Source organism: Ornithodoros turicata, chromosome 10 (assembly GCF_037126465.1).
Source record: "Ornithodoros turicata isolate Travis chromosome 10, ASM3712646v1, whole genome shotgun sequence".
NCBI classification, from domain to species: domain Eukaryota; kingdom Metazoa; phylum Arthropoda; class Arachnida; order Ixodida; family Argasidae; genus Ornithodoros; species Ornithodoros turicata.
Window position 1 is genome coordinate 15,841,670 of NC_088210.1, and position 23,290 is coordinate 15,864,959.

General features: G+C 45.3%; 1 protein-coding gene across 2 annotated transcripts; it reads left to right on the top strand.

The window, feature by feature from the left end:
- Positions 1 to 386: 386 nt before the first annotated feature.
- On the top strand, positions 387 to 23,213 carry LOC135370658 (cholesterol transporter ABCA5-like). 2 transcript variants are annotated; one of them, XM_064604445.1, is made up of 28 exons: positions 387 to 741; positions 1,646 to 1,744; positions 1,862 to 1,993; positions 2,858 to 3,131; positions 4,179 to 4,297; positions 4,512 to 4,735; positions 5,739 to 5,925; positions 6,049 to 6,195; positions 7,537 to 7,681; positions 7,749 to 7,905; positions 8,739 to 9,087; positions 9,590 to 9,709; positions 9,808 to 9,946; positions 11,487 to 11,577; positions 11,896 to 12,181; positions 12,543 to 12,849; positions 13,978 to 14,129; positions 14,837 to 15,109; positions 15,455 to 15,739; positions 16,673 to 16,810; positions 16,881 to 16,979; positions 18,214 to 18,417; positions 19,600 to 19,806; positions 20,421 to 20,593; positions 20,667 to 20,742; positions 21,187 to 21,404; positions 22,053 to 22,288; positions 23,033 to 23,213. In XM_064604445.1, the coding sequence occupies exons 2-28, from the start codon at positions 1,646 to 1,648 to the stop codon at positions 23,155 to 23,157; spliced, it is 4,962 nt and encodes a 1,653-aa protein (XP_064460515.1). In that variant the 5' UTR covers positions 387 to 741; the 3' UTR covers positions 23,158 to 23,213. The 2 variants fall into 2 exon arrangements, with proteins under 2 accessions (XP_064460515.1, XP_064460514.1); XM_064604444.1 differs by having other exon boundaries at positions 387 to 736.
- Positions 23,214 to 23,290: the final 77 nt, after the last annotated feature.

Below are 23,290 nucleotides of genomic sequence, written 5' to 3' on the forward strand. Positions count from 1 at the left end.
GCGTCCGTTTCAGGGATCATCGTAATCCCCTCAAGACCGTGGTTTTCGGGCGCGACCTTGTTCGCCCCATAGCTTTGAGCATAGTTCAACTCTACCAGACTGATGGCGCTGTCGAACACTATGACGTCATTGGTTTACAAACAGGGAGAGGTGTATTAGACAAACATATTGTTATACCATCCATAATACATTTGCGATGTGCGTTCACAACACATTTGGAGACAAGGAAACTTCAAATTTACTTCAGCCAGGCTTCAGTTTCGGTTTCGGATTTCGTTCGCTATCCTCGCGCGTTATGCTCGAGGGGAAAGCACAGAAAAGGGGATATTATTGCGATTCCCCGAAGCTATGATCGGAGGCAGACATACTGTTCCTTCGAGATACTTTGCAGACTGGCCCCGTACTTGTGAACGAGGTAGCAAGCGCAACGCCACAAAGCAAACGCGCACATACGAAACGAGGGCACGCGCGCCAAAGCAGAGTGGCCACAATCCTACGGAGCTCCGAAGGCTTCGAAAGGAATGTGAAAACTTGTAAGGGAATTGGGCACTTAAAATATACGACGAAACGATTTCACAGAGTACAGACGGTGATCAGCAGACAGGCAGTGTCGGGCGGTATCGCAATCGGTTGCCGTAGTGCGCTCGGCATGCCACCGAAGTGAACTTGTGAGTGGTGAATTTGACATACGGTGCTGTGCGTGAAAAGCCATCACCAGCTGGCGAAACCGTCCATGGTAAGGTACAGGACCTCGCAGAGTGAAACTGTGCCATTCAGCGGCTGCCACCATCGGCTATTTTTGTGACTCCTATACGGCTTTCCCGTTTGGTATCGCAACTGCACGCATACGGTTGTACAGTTTCTTGTTCACTGCATTGTCATACTTTGACAGGGGCATGTGGAGGTGGGTTAATCCCTGGTGTCCAAACTCTGGGGGTCTTCCCCTTCCCTTTTATACATGGTACATCAGGAAAGGTCTTGTGTTCAGTATTTTATGCAGATATTTACAGGCCGTTCCACTTCCATGGATTTCGCTTCCTGCTGGTAATATTTCTTTAAGCAACGAAAATGTGTTGCTTTCGCCTAAACGCATTCACTGGTAGTGTCGCTACTTCTCCGACACAAATGCATGTTTCAAACCCAAAGATGTCAATCTACACCTGTTGTTCACATCGAGAAGGACTAGCACAGTATACTGTAAGCCGTTTACCATATTTGGAGTCACTGTGCACTCTGGGAGGGATGCGCCATTTTATGGCACGTTTTTTCGGGGTACTATACAAAAATTTCCAATCCTTCAAACTTGAGCTCGTCGTGACCTGGTGGAACGAATTTGTCCTCCCTCCCACCCCCTTCAACATCTGACAAAAAGGCTGCAAAAGTGCGGGACACCTGCAGACAAGGGTGTCACACCTCCTTTACAGAATTTCGACCACCAAGATTAAAATCGCCCACAAATTCTTGCCGTGTGGCGATGGACATTCAGACACACTAGCTTATGATTTCATGCCAAAAGTGATCGGAAAAGCTCTGGAGGTAAAAAAATTTGTTGACAGGAGCAAATTCGATTATCCTGTCAAAGTTAGACTGCTCAGCTACCCGGTCAGATCACACGCTTATCTTGTCACAATCTTATCCCGCACAGATGACAAACACCCGGCAAGTCACATTTTGGAAACAGCTCACAGCTTTGTTATGGCGAAACTACTTATTGAAGAAAACAGAAAAGGCCAAGACATTTTGGGTAGGCTGGATTTTTTATAGGAAACACACAAAAAAAAACATGTTGTATCCTTTCGTATTGAAAGTGACGTGTGCCATGTGCAGAATGTTTACATCGCTTTGTTTCCTTTATATATAGGAGGTTATCATGCCCTTGCTCATGGTGGCATCCTTGATGAGCATTCGCAGCGGCCTCAAGCCCAGCTCCAAACCTGCTCACATAGGGCCACTTGGTCACGTGCGGCTGGTCACACCGTCCCATTTGTCCCAGGTCCGCACATTAATGTGTAATGTAGAACGTTTGTTATAACGGATTTGTCTGCAAAGGATCTTCCCTGCATAACAGATTTGTTATGCAGTGAAGGGCAAGAATGCACAACAACAACAATTCTTTTTTTATTTAAAGATGATGAACAGGGTGTTTCATTGCCAGGGGCTTTGCAGCATCATTAGTCTTCTAACAAATATGCGGTTCAGCAGTTTCTGTACCATAGTTCGCGCAAACATCCCTCCACAAACAAAAACAGGTTTCATTTTATGTTCGCGGAGCTTACTGTCTACCCCTTCGCTGCAAGACATTGAATGCAGGTCCGCATTGATGCCTATGACAGCTTGGGCTGAAATGTCACAACCCCCATGAAATTTCCCCAGTTCACTTTGCCAGACCAAGTTACAACTTTTGGAAATGGAAACTGCAAGGTGCTAAACATTAACCCTAAACTAAACTAAACACGGACAGACAAACGATGAGAGACAGGCGCTACTTCCAACAGCTTTATTACAAACAAGTTTCACAAGCATTTTTGCAGATGTGTCTCCAAGTCACCATACAAAATGCGTCATATTCTCAAGGATGTCAGTTCATTGTCGGAGAACGTAACAAATTTATTGTGGTCACTCGGCGATACATCTCTGCATCTGCTTGTGAAACTTGTTTGCGATGAAGTTGTCGAGTTCAGTGTTCCCTATGGAATACCAACAAGCACAAAAGTATACACTTTTAAACTTTTCCAATACATGGTGTCACTTGTTTCAGCCTAGTTTATTCAAATGTTCACTTATCAATGAAAAAAAAAAAAAAAGTAAATAAATAACGACCGACATTCCTCGAGTATTAAAAGCTTCTCATTTCTAGGTCACAACGGAAATCATGGCAGCTCCCAACACCGCACAAGTCAACGGGTTCATGCACACGGTCGTAGAATTCCTCAACACCAACACGTACACGAGCGGTTTCAACTACTCCCTGTACAATTCTTCTGAGGAGATGGAAGAGGCGTACAGGCAGAATTCTACAAGGGCTGCAGTCGGGGTGGTGTTCAATGGTGACCTGGACGTGTCTGGCTCCTACACGCTTCGGTTTCCACTTCGTCTGGTGCCGTCACCAGATGTGAAGACAGCTGGAATAGGTCAGTTTGAAACAACGGTCGACAACGAATGTTCTGGTTTTTCGAACTGTGTTCCCAATTGACCAAATGTTACGGAGCCCTACCCCAGCAACACCGGATATCGTCTGGATGCACGAATAATGTCCTAACGAGTTCGTACGTCCCATGGATGTCCCTCAGATATCCATCGGATGTCCAAATCCGTTAGGACATTATTTGTACATGCAGAGGACATTCGGTGTTGTTGGGGTAGTGGATTGAAAGTGGCCTACAAAAACATTATGACAAAGGAAGTTGTCAAATCAAAGATCAGCAATGTGATGTCATCCACTTCTAAGGAAGAAGGCGCCTTGGCTCATCAGTTATCCAGAACCGTTATCGTGCTACTAAAGCTTGCTACTGATGATTCAACGATAGGTGTTTTTATATTCATATATGAAGAACCAGTTAATTAATTGTACCGATATACGGTGCAATCCCATTAATTTGAACTCTCTTAATACCAATTGGTGCTCTGGTTCCGTGAAAGTCATGTATTTCAATAGGGAGAACACCCGGTAATTTTATTTATTCACAATGGTTTATTTGAACGAGATTGCCTGGCCAACTACTGGCGCCCAACTACACATTGACAGGGAGCGTGCTTGCCATCACGCTGCACGTCAGGGACACGTTTACTTATTAAGTGCTAACTTATTACTTACAAAGGTGATACTTATGCCAAATGAATGAGAACGAATCACCGTAATGATGTGTGCAAATGCGTCATACAATGGTTGGCAAAGCAGGCAGCCTTTCTCAAAGCAGGCAACACTCTTTCAGAGTGCTTGATTGAGGGTGCTTTATTCGAACAAATTTGCAGTGCCCTTCGAGTTTGAATTAATGCGATTGCACTGTATATATTTGCTGATACCATATTGAGCATCCTGACAACACTTCTGCTAAAGTAGCTTTCTGCTAAAGTAGAATGCATGCATACCTCGTCTCAGCCGCAACTGTGGAGGTTGTCCAACCCAAACTACGTACTGAATGTACTGAAGATAATTCATGCGCTTCTCTTTCTTGCAGACCTCTGCCGAACAAAGCACTTTATCTATTCTTCCGATTCTGCGCTATGTCCGGGAACCTCTTATTACTCCAGCGGTTTTAGTGTTCTTCAAGCTGCAATTGACTATACGTACCTTCGAGTAAGTAGGGGCATCAACACGGTGCATTAATTTTGCATTGCGCTATCACCCCACCTATTTCTCTCTATAAATATATTTATAATTATTTGTAATAAATTATAAATACATTATATAGTTTTTTATATATATAGTATGTACTAGTAGTATATATAGTAGTATATTATTAACAACAAATATTATTCTATTTGAAATAATCCATAATATTTCTCAACAGCTATGGACAAAGTCGGATGTGAAGCTCCCTGAGATAGTTTTACGTCTGCTACCGAAGCCCGTGTACAACGATCCGGGAAAAACGTGGAGAAGTCTGGTCCCTCTGTACTTGACCTTGGCTTTCTCACCATTTGTTTCTGTGTTATGTGTCAACATTGTGCTGGAAAAAGAAAGGAAAATCAAGGAAGGCATGCTCATGATGGGAATGATGCCCTCTGCCTATTGGTCAGTGCTCTACATGTTTCTTCAATGTGCATTTAGTAACAGTGAAACGAAGCATGCTATAGGCAGTCTGCCGAACTATATATTAGGATTAAATTGATGAACAAAGCAGTAGAAGGCAAGCAAGCTGGCGGAGGATATGTGAGATGGATAACATCTCCTCAAGTCTCTTTGAGGAGGATTTCATCATCCAAGTTCTCCTCGGAGTCGAGGAAATGTTTCACACAGGATGAAATTATGTGCTATGTCACAATATGGACACGTGACATTCCAATGATGTGTACTTAGAGCCCCTTGTTTTGAGGTAAAACCTTGTAAAACTTGTTTTCATCCCCGATGTGCAACATACTGTACTTAATTACTTTGCAGGTCTGCTTACAAGTAACTTCATTCCCCTCAGAACTGTTCACAACATCATGTAGACAATGTGTAAAAATGTGTAGATGTGTGTGTAAACGTGCAGACAATGTGCAGGCAATGTGTAGACGTGTGTGTAGACAATGTGTCAAAAACGTAAATGATACTAGCACAACTTTTAAAAGGCAAAGTTGAACCTGCTTGCATGATGTCCCACATGCATCCATATATCCTAAAAAGACGTTCCTGGGATATTCCGTGGATCTACAAATCACTAGGAAGTGCTAGTCCACAGAACGTCTCCTGGACGTCAATGGGCTCTGTGGCAAAGTCCGTGGGATATCCCAACGTCCAAAATGGGATGTCCTGTAGACATTTTCTGGATATACATATCGTTTGCTGGGAACATGGAAACTGGAGAACGCTAAGCAATCGACACTCAGTACAGCAGTTCTGTATCTTATGTCAGCCTAAAACGCGAGAATAGTTTTCTTTACTTTTTTTTTTTTTTTCGAACTTAGTTTTCCACCCGATATCACCCAACTTTACTGCTTTATGGCTTCCCAAATAAAACCCGAAAACACAGGGCCTTACGTGTAATGTTCGGTCTTCACTCATTTCGACGATGCCTTTCACACTTTCACTGCAGGATGGCCTGGTTCCTCATTGAAGCAGTCGTTGTCTTAACCGTGTCCGCAATCATGACGCTGATGGTGCTCGCCCTACGGATTTTGCCAAACACGGACATCCTGATAGTGTTCATACTTTCACTTCTCTACGGCTTCACTATTGTTATGTTCAGCTTTATGGCAACCCCCTTCTTTAATAAATCCAAGGTAAGCTCTTCGCCTTCTTGAACTTGCGTATAACGTGTGGCTGTTACTAATTGACGTCGGGGACCAATTGACGCGGACCTTTCACGAGTTGCTGTTTTTCTAGCGTCATGCCTTATTTTTCAGGTAGCAGGCTCTGTCGTTGGACTTATGATGCTGCTCTTCAGCTTCTTCTATATGCTCTCAGTTTTCTTGCATGGAAAAGTATCATCATGGGTGTTCTACTTTCTCTCATTGCTCTCTCCTGCAGCCTTTACACTCGGGCTTGAGAGGGTAAGTTCTAATTAGTTCCAGGCTATGTAGCTTAAGCCGTATCCGAGAAACTGTAGTAGAAACCATTTTCAAAGTTGGCCATGTTGAAGCCTACTGTTCTGTAGTTTTCCTCTGAGCAGTTACCATTGTTTTGAGTAGCCAGGTCGTGCTAGCTTTACCTACTTACAGGTGTAATTCTTGAGGCAGTTTACAACTTCTTAGCTTATAAGTTTTGTTAATTTGTTTGGCACCTGCAGAAAATTTCAAAACTTGGTTTTGTTTTTCTTTTGGCGACACTCACATGAGTACTACTTAGGGGGGACGGGGGGGGGACATAGTGGATATTGTTGTTGCCAGCATGACTCATGGGAGGCTATATGCAGGTTTTATTAATTCAGTTCATTTGTTCGATACCCATGGTCTTTTTGGGGAACGAGAGTTCATTTTGTTGCCCCGTCAATGACGGAAGATAGAACAGTACGTATATTTGGAGTGGTTCACAGCCAATAGAGAAACCAATGAAAAGTGCTTCTGTATGAAACAGAAGGTCACAGTCTACAGAGAAAGCAATGAAAAGTGCTTCTGTATCAAACAGAAGAGGTTGTTCAACCAACAGCCTACAATTACATAGCAGAAGTGCAGTTTTGGTGCACATACATATGTATAGCTTTTACAGGTAAGGTATGAGCTCTTAGGTGCGATTTTCCAATTTGCCATCACGTCGAGAGGGACTCCAATGCATACGACATCTAGCAATCAAAGATCGCCTCACTCCTATGACAAGCAGTATAAGATAGGAACATTGCACGTGTCAAATGTTCCACATGCTATGCACAAATGTTACCATGGAGTCAGGCAGCAGTGTAACTCCTTATAAGGGCGATGATGACTGCCGGTTCATGGCTGCACTTGCCCTACATATTCTCAGAATAGAAAATCCCCCTGCACCCCGCACACACACAAAAATAATAATCTCATTTGTCTGTAAGAAACCTTCACATACCGTAATTTCACGGGTTTAAGTCGCACTGCAGATAAGCCGCAGGACCCGTTTTTAGAAGCGTTTTGAAAATTTTCTGGCAGATAAGTTGCACTCGCAGATAAGCTGCGGACAATACAACGCGACTGATTTGTGCGACAAAGGAGGCCATATAGAAGGCCGGTATTATTAAGTCCATTCCATTATATTAAGTCCATTATGTCAATTACGTTATCTTATGTCCATAGAAGCACTGAGACATTGGCTTTCTGCTTCAGTACGTGACCAGAAAATCCGCAGCACAAGTCCAATCTGTAGTCTTTGCCTATACGTAATGCTACACGTGCATGATGTCTGGACTGCATACTTATCTTTTCCATCAGGTCAGTCAGATGGACATTAATGGATCAATGAGGTTCTCCAACTTATTCGATGAAAGCTTTTCCGTGGGCAGCGCGATGATAATGCTCTTTGTCGACATCCTGCTTTATGGACTTTTGGCGTACTACTTTGACACCGTTGTACCAGGTTTGTGTCGTGTGTGTGTCACACCGCGATTGCCCGACATTCACCCGCACCTCTTGTGACTGCGCAGGAGAGTTCGGTCAAAGCCGCAGCCCCTTGTACATCTTGAACTGGTTCATGCCTTGGCAAAAGGACAACAAAAAGGAGACGACAACGTCCATCGAGATGCAGGGCAGCCCGGATGTGGAAGACAGGCCAGCTGAGCTGCTGGGCAGGGAAGCCATCAAGTACGCTTGTGAATGAGATAGGCTATAATAGGCATCTTCAACAAGATGAAATAATTCTTGCACTGCATACCACCAATGACAGGGCGTCTGCGCTAATTCGATGACCTTATAGAATACGGAAATGCCTTTTTATTTACAACAAATGACAAGGGTTCTGGCCCGAGTTGGCTGCACTAGCAACCTACTGGGGGTGCTGCTCTCATTAATTTTTGACAGTAAACTTCTTAATCATGAAAGACAGAAGTTCGGCACAATGACATCATCTGCTCCTTTTTGGTGTGCTAGTGCTGTTGACATTTCCTAAAAAAGGATCAAGCAAATATGGTGAGGAAATGGCCCCTACAGAAAGGCCGACTTGAAAGTAATTTTTATAACTGTGCCGGATGCACACTTTCTCCCTCACTCGTTCTTCTCGTGGTGTCAGCGGTCCCCAAAAAATCGTGGTCGCGTCGTTGACAGCCTTCAAACCCTCCGTTTCAGACATCACGCAGCTGGAGAACGCATGGCGTCTCCGAAGCGGTAGCAGACGGCTCGGCCTGCGCGGTGTTGCTCACCTCGATCATGTGATCCCAGGTCCAATGAGGAGCATCCCTACCACTTGCGTCATATAGTGACGCGTGTGGCGGCACTCATCACGTCTCTCGTGAAGGCGAAGGAGGGTGTTTCGTGCACAGGAGGTTCAGGGGGCTATTGCAGGCGTCCCAATTTCGTTACGGTTGCACTAATATTGAGAAAACTGTGTTCGGCCACAAAACATTCCATACCGACCAAAAACAGAAACAAAGTTGTGTGCCTCTAGACTGCTCCTTTAACGGAACGGTAACCTTTCACAGAATCCGCAATCTGAAGAAAGTGTTCAGGTCGTGGCGCAAAGAACCCGTCACAGCCGTGGACGGCATCACCCTCTCCATGCACGAAGGACAGATTGCCGCTCTGCTCGGCCACAACGGTGCAGGCAAAAGCACGCTCATCAACATGCTGGTTGGGACATTACCTGCCACCGAAGGCACAGCGCACATCTACGAGCTCAACACTGCAAACCATGGCGACGTCATGCGCATACGATCCATGTTGGGAGTCTGTCTGCAAGAGGACATACTTTTTGACACACTCACGGCTCGACAGCACCTCACGTTCTTCGCTCGCATGAAGGGGATTCCAAGGGCCGACATTCCACGTGAGGTAAGATGTCTCCTCTTATTCGTGTGGACTTCTCTGTCGCGTGCTACTTCTTGTCAAGGCTCATATTTAGAGCCTGAAGTGTTCGGGAAATATTTTTTTATTTATAATCAATAAATAAATATATAAATATTATTTTTATTTAAAAAAAAAAGGATGTTCGTAGGTTCAGCTGGTTCTGGCACACTGACATTTATCCTCGGCTGACTGCATCTTTCCCAGCTTTATTGAATACACCACGGCACACAGTTAGCTTTCAATACGCTATGCAAGTATGTCACCTGTCTGTGCAGCTCCTCAGTTCTACCCTCTCCCCTGTTGTCTGTGGAGCGACCTCATTGGTCCCTGTTCCATATAAGTAGGGCCCGAACTTTTAGGGTTATACCCGATTATGCACAATATTTACTGTGTTGTAAATGCATAAACATTCTCATCCAACTGTATGCTTCCTGTGATTTTTTTTTTATTGTGTTAGGTCCATTGACGTTATTGCTTCATAATGCAGGTGGTGAAGGTATTAGAGGAACTAGACCTCGCTGAAAAAGTAGACGTGCAGGCTGTAAAGCTGAGTGGAGGGCAGAAGAGGAAACTCTCTGTTGCCATAGCTCTTATTGGAGATCCCAAGGTGTGTGTGTACGAATTTATCTGCATCACTTGTCGGTTTGGTCAGACCAACATGATTGTACGAAGCACGCAGTAATTCTTTGTGCATATTGTAAACAGATTGTCTTTTTGGATGAACCAAGCAGCGGAATGGATCCCTACTCTCGACGTCACCTGTGGAGTGAGCTGCAGAAGCGCAAGGAAGGCAAAGTGATAGTGCTCACTACACATTTCATGGACGAAGCTGACATTCTCGCAGGTGAATGCTGGTTTTCACGTATGTGGTGTCCCAGCTAACATGCACGAAGATTTAAGCTTAAACAATGGGCCGTGTGTTCCACGACCTACTACAGGTTTTCCCGCCGATTTTAATCCAAGCGCCATCGAAATTAATCCATGTGCCATGCAAACTTCATGGGGCATGGATTAATTTAGCTGGCACTCGGATTAAAATTGCTGGGAAAACCTGTAGGTTATAACGACCATGTCATAGGAACCCCTTCCCAGCACCACATTTGGAAGCTAGCGGTGGCACTGCTCAAAGGCCCGGTTATTGCTTCCTCAATTTCTGCAATACTTTGTACTTCAGCTTACCTTAGTATTTTTGTACAAGCGATGGATGTCCCACGGAAGATGTTTCATTCTAAAATTGATTATCATCAACATTTGATGTGTTTTCATAGGGGCTGTTGGCGGCGTCCGCTACGGTAATTGTACGTCTGCTTACCTGCGCATTGAAATTTCAAATTTCCATTGTCCGATCATGATGTAGATCTCGCAGGCCAATGAGTCGAGCCCCTACCAGATCGTGCTGACGGGCTCCTCATAGGGGGTTTCCGATTATGATATGGTCATTATGATCTAGTAGGTCGCGGTGTGTTCTGTGTGAATGAAACCAACTGGACGATCTTAGCACTCGTGCATTGTTGTAAGCAAGAAAGCCGACAATGCGGAGCTGGCTTTTCAGCCGTCACTTCAAACGATTTGTTCAATCATTCTCGGAGAAAGAGGCCTCTGAGACCAGTCCGAGGCCTCTCCGCACTGTCACGATTCTTGAGATGAAGAAGGAAAGCATAAATTGTGGTTTCCTATGCTCATAAATCATGCACGACGCAACCAAGGAATCCCGTTCCTTTTGTATTGGTGTCAAGGTAACAGTGGTGGATCCAGAGGGGGGCAGTTGGGTGATCACCCCCCCCCCCCCCACCCACCCCCAAAAAATAGACAATTACATCAGAAAATATTAGGTTAAACATCAGTTCTCTCCATGTCCCATCCCCAGTTATGTGCTCCAACAACGGAAAAAAAAACACCCCGAACACCCCCCACTGTGCCCCGTTTTTGCCTTTTGCATTTTTAGTGCCCCTTTAAAGTATTGGTTTAGGGTTGCCAATTGAAATGTTGTAGAGCACGTTGAGAAGCATCCGAACGAGGTGCTCTCGTGTGGCTTTCAACACTTTTAGCTTTTTCTGTTTTTGTTTTTTTTGTTCTTTGTCTAAAAGGAAAGTCTGCAAATTAATAATCACGATTAAAAAAACTCGAGACCAACACCAATGCAAAGCCCCGTCAGTGTTCCATGCATGAGGTAGTCTTCGTCCTTGCACACGTTTGAGAACACTGCAACCACAGTATGTGGCCACGTTGTCACATGTAGGCCACATCCAGCCCTCTCAAAACACATGTGGCGCCAGTGTGCTTAGTCTTCTTTTTTTTATCTTAGTGTTTGTTTGTTGGGGCACCCTACAGATGTTGGAAATCCGGTCTTACTTGAGATTGATCAAACAACCCTCTCTCCACAGATTGGAAAGCCATTATCTGTAAAGGAAAACTTCGCTGTGCCGGAACATCCTTATTCCTGAAGAATAGATTTGGCATTGGCTACCACCTTACGTGAGTACCATGGATGCAGATATGTAGACCCCCATGCTTTCCGGTCTTAGGCTTTTCGAAAATGGGGGCCGAAGATCGGGTTTTATTTCGGGAGCCGTAAAACAGGGTAAAATCTGGTGTGAGTGAGTTTGCAGACCTGGGCTACTCACTGTTTGTTGCTTCATCTAAAGGCACACACTGACACTCTAGCAGTATTAAAAATCTTCTAGTTCTCTCGCAGTATCTTTCATACTTTTTTTACGGTTTTCTTAACGGTTTTTGCTCGTTGGAGAGTTCTTTTACTCTCGCGGTATTTTCTCACACACTCTGAACCCGCAGAATGGTAGTAGACCAGGGTGCCGACAAAGCGGCCATCACCAACCTCGTACAAGGCTTTGTCCCAAACATCACCATCTACCGAACAACTACGACGGAACTGGCCTTCATCCTTCCAATGGACAGTACCTACAGCTTTGCCAGCCTGTTTGGAGCCATTGAAACTGCAATTAATGAGGACACCATTGGTATCAAGAGTTACGGTATTTCCATGACAACGCTGGAAGAGGTGTTCCTCAAGATGGGAGAAGTGGACAGGGCAGAGGAAATGCACCTGAAGGACATTAATGTATGTGCCAACACTGTAAAGATTTAGGAATCTGTTTGTATTCACAGTCACTGTTATATTCTGTATGCGTAGTTGTTCCAACTGTTGACTTGAGCAGACGCGAGGGGCAACAACGTTGCCAGATGAGAGCCAGACGCTCCGTCGGATCCTAACTTGACGCCACACAGTTCTCAAAAATAAAAATTAATTTTCTCTAACTTTCGCGTCACGTAGAGCCAAAATATTTTGCAGGAATGTAAAGTGAGACAAGAAGATTTCAGTAACGTAACTTTGGTAGGATTCTGAAGACGCGAGATTTAGTCTGTAGTGGCACTTTAAGGAGGCCAAACAGAGCCTCAGTGTTGCCACGCTTCTGTTTCAGAAACAATACCAGAAAGAAATCGACGAGGTTGTTCTCCTGAAGGGCACAAAGGAAGCCATGCCGCTGGCAACTGTTGAGCCGAACGCATTTCTGGCATTTGTGGCTTTCTTCAAAGTGCGCATTCTGCTGTTTGTGCGTGCACCTATGCACGTTGTGCCGCTCATTGTGCTGCCTGCCATCATGGTTTTGCTTAGCTACGCATTCCTCAGTAAGAGTGAAGTGCCTGTCAATTCCTACGGTGTGCTCGACCCCACCTTCTACCCAGATGGGAAATACATCGAAGCCTTCCGCACACCAGGCCAGTACGGTAAGTAAGAAGCGAGGCTTTTTGTTTTTTGTGCCCTTACTACATTTGGTTGGACAAATAATATGTTGAATAGTATGCTCTTCTACTGTGTATTTGATAATAATTTGTAGAACACATTTTTGCCTTAGATTTACAGCATTGTCACTTTGGGTAGACCCCCCCCCTAATAACAATAACGTAACTTAACAATGTGCAAATTCAGCTGCCAATACTGACATTACAGGACACTATGTTCCACATCTCATGTGCATGTAAAACGTGAGAAGCACTTCCACCCAAAAATCTGCTTTTCCACCCGATATTGCCTGATTTCTCTTTTTAATGGACCCTGAAATAACGCTCAATTTTTACCCCTGATTTTCGAAACACATAATACCACTACCCATAAACACAGCGCCCTAAGCATACATAAGGACACGTGTTTTCGGGTTTTGTGTGTTCTGAAAAATGTGAGGGGATAAAGATCGGGTTTTATTTCAGAAACCGTAAAATCAGGTGATACATATTGGGTGGAAAAGTAGATTTTCTATTGGAAAATAAGGAAGCCATACAGTGTGGAGCAGCTGTGCTGAATGTGCAGTGCTTAGTATTCTCTAGTGCCTGTATTGGTGGCTGAATCGACACTTTGCAAGGCTCGTTTTCGGGTTTTACCCCAAGTGAGGATGATGCAAATCGGGAGGTAAAAACGGGTTCTACCCTAGAACACACGTTCCTAAGCATACAGACGTGGCAGTAAAGACATGCCACATAACCGAGAGATAAAAAGCAAGCATGCTCCCTGGACATCACCACATGGCTCGTGTTGGTAACAGTAATTATGTGGCAGCTGCAAACCCAATTTCGAATTTTCAAAACAAGCTCATGCATATATCATCACTGTACAGTGCTGGAAAGTTTACAGAACACGCTAGCATGTCACTCCGAGGAACGAATGTGCAGAGCGTGTTGTGTAAACTTTTGTCCAGCACTGTACAATGCATTATCACTAAGCATGCACATAGATCGTGCATCCTTCATGCTAATGTACGCAGGTGAAAACATGCTTTACCGTAGCTAGTTTCATGAGCGCTCTCAAATATGCAAAATGTCGCAGGCTTACGTGCTGTTGATAAACAACTTGTTCTGCAGAAACTGAAATGGAGCTGTATGAGAATGCTATGGCCAAGTTGAACATGACAGTGCAGTGGAACAACGGAACCGTCAGTTTGCACACTGTACCATCTGGAAGTTATTACGCTGCAGTACCAGACAATCTGGGGACAGACTTGAAGTCATACAAGGTACCTATACAGTTCCTTCTTGGCATCAACATTTTGTAAATAATGGACACCATAGGATTTCGATCCATATTGTGAAGGGGGGCTCATTATTTCATTCCCCGCGTCGCCCCTGGCGATGAAACTCCCCATCCACCATCTCGAAATAAAGTTGTTGTTGTTGTTGCAAATAATTCTGTTTGCGAATGCTGTCGTTGTTCACCAGCTTTCAACGCATTGTGCAAAGCGAGCGGACATCACCATACACAGGCGCCACATGCGACAGGACACAATTGAACCTCTGTATGCAATAAGGGGATAAGTTGACTTATCCCCTTTTTATTATTTTTGCTGCAATGACATCTACATACCAGTATGCACCTGTCAATGAAAATTTAGGACCGTATTGCAATTTATTGGCCCGCTACAGGACGGTAAAAAACGGGAAATGCATGTCTGTCAATGGGACGGACAATCAGATGAGGCCCCTTTTCTCAGTTTGGGATTTTATGACTTATCCCCTTTTTGCATACACAGGTTCAATTACTGACTTCTTTAGTGCAGTTGAGGTGAAATAAAGTTTAATTTAGAGGATGTTGGATTTCTTCAGACTGCTGTATTATAGGCTGTATTACTGTAGTTCTTATGAAGTCTCGGAGCGCAGTTCCATCATGCAGACAGACTACAGTAATTGATGTGTCTAAAAGCTGCAACTTTTTCTTTTTCAACAGTACATCAACCCGATGGTGCTCCTATACAACGACTCCTTCATCCACACTCTACCCATCCTGCAGTCGCTCACATTTAACGTTCTCTACACGCACCTGGAGAAATCGGCGGATGTCCTCGACAAGAGGCGCCTCCATGTCTCTTCATTTCCGTGGCCTCAACGCGGCATAGAGAAGGTGTTCGATGCTCAGCTGTATACTTGGACCATGATGATGAGTGTCGTGCTCGCTTACATGCCTTCGCTGATCACCGTCGAGGTTGTTGAAGACAGACAGGTACGGTAGCATACTTCTGCGGCATGCTTAGCAGGAGAAACACTGCAAAAACCTTAAACTGCTCATGAGTCCTCAATTTTTTTGCGTTTCGTCTTAAAAAACTTGAAAATAACGACGGAACGTTCCAAAACGTAAAGGAAATACCACGAGGATTATAGTCGAACTGTATTTCTTACAGAGTTTAGAGGAATGACGCGTGGCATTAGTCTCAATAACGGCATAGTACAAATAGGTTGACCTAAGTTGACCAGTGCAGCTTTCGTCCTTGTTTTCAGCTGAAATAGAATCCACGCTCTTGAGCCTGCCGTGGAGACTCATTATTCACTGATCTCGTTCACCTTTCAGAACAAAGTGAAGAACCAGCTACGTGTGGCAGGTCTGCTCTTCTCTGGCTATTGGGTGACTGTCATGCTGAGTCACATGCTGGTTTTCCTCTTGGCCATGCTGTTCATGGTGCTCACCCTCATGACGACCTCCGTACCGTTTCTGACCGAACCAACCGCAATGCTGGCTATTGTCATCCTGTTTATGCTCTACGTACCCGCTTCGTTGCTCGTCTGCTACTGCCTTACCCACCTCTTCAACAAGCATGAAACTGCGAAGGGTGTATTGCCCTTTCTCTGTCTATTGGTAAGCAAACATTCATTTGCAGAAATCGTAAAAGTGCGACGGGTATCTGGGAAGTAAGCTCCGATTGACGGTTTAAAAAAGTACTAAATCTTGTTATCAAAATTTTCACCAAATGTTTGTTATCCCATACGTTCCTGTATCGTTATCCCATAAATGCTTCGCATCCCTATGATTAGGGAGTGACTCTTCCCGATTCCGCCCGGCTATTCCCCCAAGAACCGACGTCCGACGACCAATTCGGGTTATATCCGACGTGACTTAATAGACAAGAGGAGAAACAAAAACACCCGGTAACACCTGAAGGCACAATTATCGCCAGATTTCTCCCCGAATTACATATTTAAGAAATAGCCTCCGATTTTTACCCCCTGAATCTGAGAAAGGCATTACCCGAAAAGGTCACTCCCTGCATATGATTCGTCGTGACCTACCGCGCGATGGCCAATCGTGACGTCTATTTGAAATCCCAGCCCACCAAAACGGTTAGCATGTGCGCCAACATAAAAAGATAACGACAGTGAATGGTATGTTCAGTTCAGCATCGGGCCCCAGGTTACACATATCAAACCATGTTTCTATGCAGTCCCCGCCATTATTCAGGCACTTGTCGTAGTGGGGCGTCAGTGTTTGCGTCTGCACATCAGAAAACGGTGCCGCGGCCTTTTATGAAACTGAAGTATGCTGTGCTTATTCACTATATCATGGCTTCTTTCCCACTGCCTCCAACCGCACCAACTATTCTGCTTTAACGTTGCCATAAACCGGCATCCATGACTCACCAATTAACTCGCACATATCTCCACCTCCTGTTTCATAGCTCCCGAATTAAAGCCCAATTTGTAACCCCGGCGAGGCCCTACATGTACCCACTAGAATGTGCGTGTACCTCAACGACGTCTCAAGTGAGGTGGCAACTTATTTTTGCTATCGCAGTGTTCCATGTTTCCCGCTGTGCCAGTCACTATCCTAGATATGATGGGATCATCGTTCAGTGCAAAAGCCCTTCACATCACCCTGTGCATACTTGTTCCATTCTACATTCCAAATGGAGGCCTATATTACATCACAAAGGTAAGAGGAGCCGTCCTTAACCAGCACTTTCGTCGCCTCGTCATTGAAGACTCTATACGTTTTCTTCCAGACATCGGTCATATTGGAGACCAGGCGTTCAAACGGATTCCCAGCAGATCCGTGGATGTACTTTGACTGGGAAAACAACATTGACATCACGTATCTTGCTGTAAGTCTTCCTACGATACCTCGCAGGTACTGCAGCACAACACACAACAACACTGGAGCAGTTGAGATTACAGAACAGCTCACTGCAATCTCGGCCACTTCAGAGTCTCACATGCTCTTCGACCGCTGCCGTTTCATTGTTCTGACTACGAAATTCATACGTTTCGCATTATTACTCTGCACTGTGGTGCTCAATCGCAAAGAAATGAACCAGAATTGTCCCGAATCGCCTTCGGAGCTTTATGTATACGCAACATAACTCAAGAAAATAGAAAATGTAGCCAAATTACTGATCCCTGCTTGCAGTGCAAAAAGGTTCCATTCTTTTCTTGTAGTATTTTTTTTCGGCATTAAAGTGCAGAAATGTTTTCTTGTGGAATGAAATATGCTTGACCACCTTCCCAAGCAGCACAATATCTTGGCCACCATGGCAATATTGGACCAAGATTGGGCCAGTATTGCCAATATTGGGCCAAGATGTGCTGCTTGGGTTGACTAGTACAGTACTAGTGCTACCTTAACACCAGTACAAAAGGAACGAGATACATCGGTCATGTCGTTCGTGACATATGGGCGAAAGTAACCGCAATCTACGCTCTCCCTCTCCTTCTCAAGAAGGCCGACAATGCAGAGGGGGCTCCCATTGGTCTCCTCAAACGATAAGTCGAATCATCGCGGGAGATCATTTGAGCATACCAATCCGAGGCCTCTCTGCATTGCCGCGCTTCTTGAGAGGGAGGGGAAAGAAGCATGAATTGCAGTTTCTTTCATAAATCATGACCAACGCAACAATTCTTTTCAGCATGAATGGAACATTTCATTGTGTGTACAATTTGGTTGCACAGGCAAACCTCGTATAGACTTGGGCACAATTTCTCAGACACTTGAGGCTTTGTATGTATTTGTCCTTTCTACGTGTTCCAGCCTCAGAACATCAATTGTCTCGTATAGACCCTTTCACTGTTTGCAAACAAACAGTGCAAACCGGAACACTTACGGGGTACAAATCCAGTTGACACGCGCTGGCGCACCATGGCAGAGCGGAGCGTGGGAAAGTGTCTTTGCAAACAACCAGCGCAAACCGGACTAACGGGGCGCACATCCAGCTGACGCGCACTGGTGCACCCTGGGGGCGAGAGGGCCTATGGTTTGCTGACTTAAAGCTGTCATGCAATGCATGCATACATAAGTATGCAAAGTTCACAACAACAATATCTCATTATCCCTTCTTACAGTGTGTACTACACATGGTGGTGTACTACTTCATCCTTCGCATGGCAGACATTGCCAAAACAGGCGGACGGGTGGCCGACGCCTTATGGATAACACGCAAGATAATTGACATCACCCCAAACTGCGACATTCCAGAAAAGGAAGACCAAGATGTAAAGAACGAACGGCAGTGCGTAGCAGATATGGATATTAGCCTCATGCGAAAGGTAGGTGCACTTGCAGTGCAGAGTACCAATTTGTAAAGTTTGTAGTTATCAGTTAGCGGTGCAAGACCCCTTTTGTTGCACTTTGATGGATGTGATCATTGCATTGTGCATGTTTTGCGCTACACGCCGGAGTGCAGAGGGAAAAATAAATAAAAAATTCTATGCGTCACAGTTGACGACTCTCTTGATGTCAAGCTCTGATGTCAGAGGAGTAAGATTGGTTCCAGCTGGTTCTTGAGAGCATGTGACCTTGTCTGCGGCTGCCTCATTGGTAAATTTTCTACGCGTACATTTCTCCCTTTGTTGTAAAACTTTGAATGCATGTGACCATTGTAGACGAGGAGGAGGCTCTTCTCTCACCGCTGTATAGGTGAGATAAGAGAAGGAAAATGAAGACATTCTGGAGCAACGTTCTGGAAGGGAATGGTCCTATAGTACTGTGCCTACTGTTCCTTGTTTGACATGCTACATTTTGGAGCAGTCAACACGATCCAACAGTAAAATATGGGGCGTCCAGTTTTTGACGAATTCCGCCGTTTCCAACAGCTGTATCCTGGATCACTATCAAGTTGAAGAGGAGGACCCTTTTCCTGTGCCTGAGTCGGTGATCCTTACCATCCACGGAGGGGTGGATTTTAAAGATGGGGTGTAATATAGACGAGGAGGTGCAAGAGAAGGTCCAGAGATCCTACGGAATGTTCTGGAACGTATACAGTCCTGTAGTACCGTGCCTACTATACGCCATGCAAGTAGGTCAGCTGTCTCCGCAGCTCCCCAGTCTCCCTCTCTCCTCTGCTGCCCACGGGGTGACCCTATTGGCCCCTCTCCCGCATAAGGGAGTAACACTTCAAGGCTGAGGCACACATGGCTTTTTCTGTACACCCATGCCAGGCTACGAATAACCCCTTATTGCTGCCTTGTGACTGGACTGGCACTTCATCATGTGGTTTCTCCATACTTGACCCTCCTCTCCCAAGCACAGACAGAGCGCACTTTCTGGTTTCAAATGCTGCATCTGTCTTTTACATTGATCTTGCATGTCTTCAGCCCAGGCTGGAAGCGTAACTAGCACTTGCCACAAGGACTAACAGCTGTGCAGTGTGGGTTGCCGTGGGTACTAGATAAGCAATGAGTAGCTCACAAGCTTACTTCATCATATTCGTCTGCTACTGTTCCATGCAGCCCCCTGTGGTCTACATACACGAGCTGCGAAAGGTATACGAGGAAGGGAATTGCTGCCGTCCTCGCACGAGCATCAAGATCGCCATCCGCAATCTTTCTCTGGCCATCAATACTGGAGATATTTTTGGCCTCCTTGGACCAAACGGTGCAGGAAAAACATCCACAATGAAAGTGATAGTTGGAGAAGAGAGTCCATCAAGTGGAAGGGTAAGAAACCGCTTGAGCAAGTGTGTTGCAGATGATAAACGTCACCGTATGACAGCGTTTTTACCCGTTTGTACCCCCCCGATGTGCATAATCACTGAGGGGAAAACCCGAAAAAGCTTGGCAATGTCCCAATTCAACTACCAATATGGGCACAGGAGAACACTAAGCATAGCCGTTCTACATCTCATGTTCATCTAAAATGAGAGAAGCTCTTTTTCTAAATATTTTCCACCCAATCTCACCCGATTTTACGGCGTCTTAAATAAAACCGTATTTTTACCCCCCCCCCCCCCCAGGTTTTCAAAAAACATAAAACCTGAAAACAGTGCCCTGTGCTTACATGGCAGAACTTGAGCATCTGGCAGTGTAAAACCAGCCTTTTACTATATAACGTGCACAAGTGATATATGAAACACAACACACAAAAATAGTTTAGTCTTCCCGATGAATCGAACATAATTTTACCACAGTGTTCGTCACAGTGCAGTTACCGCGTAATATACCATACCAAATACGGTATTTTGGGACACATCTTAGACATGTCCGACTGGACCGTCAGAAACCCATGGCTATGATGGAATGGACTAATAGCTCCCATTCTTTTCTTTTCTAAGGTTGCAGTGGGCGGCTTTGAGATAACGTCAAACATCTGCCAGGCATTCAAGATGCTAGGCTACTGTCCACAACACAATGCACTGTGGAACAACATCACGGCGAAGGAACACCTTAATTTGTTCGCTGCTCTACGAGGAATACGGAACTCTGAAATTGAGCCCATTACCTCATGGTAGAGTACATTTGGTTTCCCGTAGCTTGCGGAGGACAGATACGGGAAATGACTAAGGCAACTCTTTCTTCAGGTTGATGGAAAAGCTCAACATTGAAGAGCATGCCAACAAACGTGCAAAGCACCTTTCTGGTGGGACAAAGAGGAAGGTATGTGCTTTGCAACGTGCAAGTTTTCTTTGAATACCGTATGAGTTGGTGCCTCCCCCCAGTGGTCACAGAGTGATGCCGGCATTGCTCGCGCAAATCCGTTATCTGCTGTGTAATGTGCCGCAGCCAAAAATGAGCTTTATGAAGGGGACTTGCACTGCTCCCCCAAGGTGCTGCGACACCAACAGCTCACAAATCACATGTGCCAACTGTCACTGCCGTGCTCTGTGACCCAGGGAACATGTGGAATGCCAGGAGACCCGTATGCTTCTCGGAAAACCCGTATGGCTCTAGGAGAACTCGTTTTTGCCCCCCGATTTGCATAATTTGCGTCTTGGGTTGATCTAAAACGTGGTAGATGCTGCCCGGTTTTACTATTTTACGGCTCCTGAAACAAAACCCGAAAACAGAGGGGTCTAAGCCCTCTTGAATTGCATCGTGCAGCTGAGCTACGCCATCAGCATGCTGGGACGTCCACGGATTGTCCTCCTTGATGAGCCATCCACGGGCATGGACCCACAGTCCAAGCGGTTTCTCTGGGACACCATCTGCTCCACTTTTCCACAAGGGGGCGACCGGGGAGCTCTGCTGACCACACACTCGATGGAAGAAGCAGACGCCCTGTGTACCAAGGTCGGCATCATGGTGCGGGGCTCCCTCAGGTACAAAATCAGCTTTTTGTGTCAGTGTGTCTCTACCACGACCTACTAGATTATACCTACAAGATCTACATCATGATTGGTCAATGGAAATTTGAATTTTGAACGCGCGGAAGCAGACGTACGACTACCGTAGCAGACGACAGCAACAGCTCGCATGAAAACGCGTAGAATGATGGTGGTAATCAACTTTAGAAAGAAGCATCTCTCGTGGGACATCCACCGCCTGTACAAAAATACTAAGGTAAGCTAAAGTACAGAGTACTATAGAAATTGACGAAGCAATAATCGTGCCGATGAGTGGCGCCACCACTAGCCTCCAAATGCGGCGCTGGGAAGGGGTCTGTACGACATGGTCGCTGTAATCTAGTAGGTCGTGGTCTCTTCACATGAGAGGAGGGGTAAGGTCATATGACTGGCCAAATGGGGGGGGGGGGGGGGGGGAGGGAAGTAAGTAAAAAAGCATGTGGTTGTTTGGGCAAATGACTTCGTAAACGAAGTTCCCTTTTGTTGTCGATGCTGGAACGTGCACTGCTGTGAAAACAGTCCATTCTGTCGCCACCTCTTCCCGTTTGTTTTGTTCACGTGAAATATTTCAGACTTGTCTGTCTTCAAGAATCGTAGAACTCAGCAGAATTGAAATTCCAACAGATGCTTGGGCGCAACTCAGCACCTGAAGAACAAGTTTGGAGCAGGCTACACGCTGGACATCAAGATGCAACGACGGGAGAACAAGTGGCAGAAGAACTTGGACAGCCTCAAGGCGTACATCAGGAAGGTGTTTCCCATGGCCAGACTGCGGGAAGGGTTTCAGGATCGGCTCACGTACGACATTCCTCAGTCGGGGGTCAACTCACTTGCCAACGTTTTTGTTGCCATGGATGACGGTGAGTTCGATTGTCAGGGGGGGGGGGGGGGATTCGGAAAGAGAGGAAGACATAGACAGCACGCTTTCCGGTTTGCAGTCTTTTGAAGTAAATTGGTTACAAGTAATCACTTACAGAGTAGTTGACCAGTAACTGTAATTGATAGCCTTTTCTTAGATCGACAAAAGCGAAATGGTGCTGACAAGCTGGTGCGTGACTGCGAAATAAACCTGAGACAAGGAGTACAGACTAATTCTTGTTTTTCTTAGAGAGCAGTTTTCATGGTGAATACCAGTCGGCCACAGGTACTGAACGAAGATGCGACAAGTTTCTGAAGTTTGAGGGACAAACACGAGATTCTGAAGTAACTAACTAGTTAGCACCGTCTTCCTCTGTAATTTCAGAAACTATTTGTAACTTCGTTCGGTGCCTGTCGTGGAATGGTGATCCACCATAAAAGATACTCTCTGAGAATGAACTATTAATTGCGGTTACTGGCTAACTGCCGGTTTCGCACTGCTTTCGCCTGGAAAGGTACACATGGAAAGAACCTGAGAGCTAAAGAGCCTCATCAAGGTGGTTTCACAGCTAATATATTGCTCTCGCCTCACGCTAATGTTACAAAGAACTTGCTCGAATTAAAAGGGCGGCATGTCAAAGCATGCAGAACTTCATGCTCATTTGCATCACAAAAGTGGAGTCTACGAACATTTTTATGTCCATTCAAGCCATATGATGATGCTAACACCACGCATCCAATTGCAGCAAAAACCCGTTTTTGTATAGAAGAATTCAGCTTCAGCCAAACAACCCTCGAACAGGTGTTCCTCGGATTCGCCAAAGAACAAGAACTCAGCGTGGATGACGACGATGCCCAAATACAGGCCTAAGTTCTGCTTTTCACGTGCCATTGTAATAAAGCCTTTTTTTATGTTAGATAGTGCCACTGCAGTGCTTTACATGAATTGCCTGTATATTTTTATGACCATTTTTCTACTGGTTGCATCTAGTCATCATGTCGGA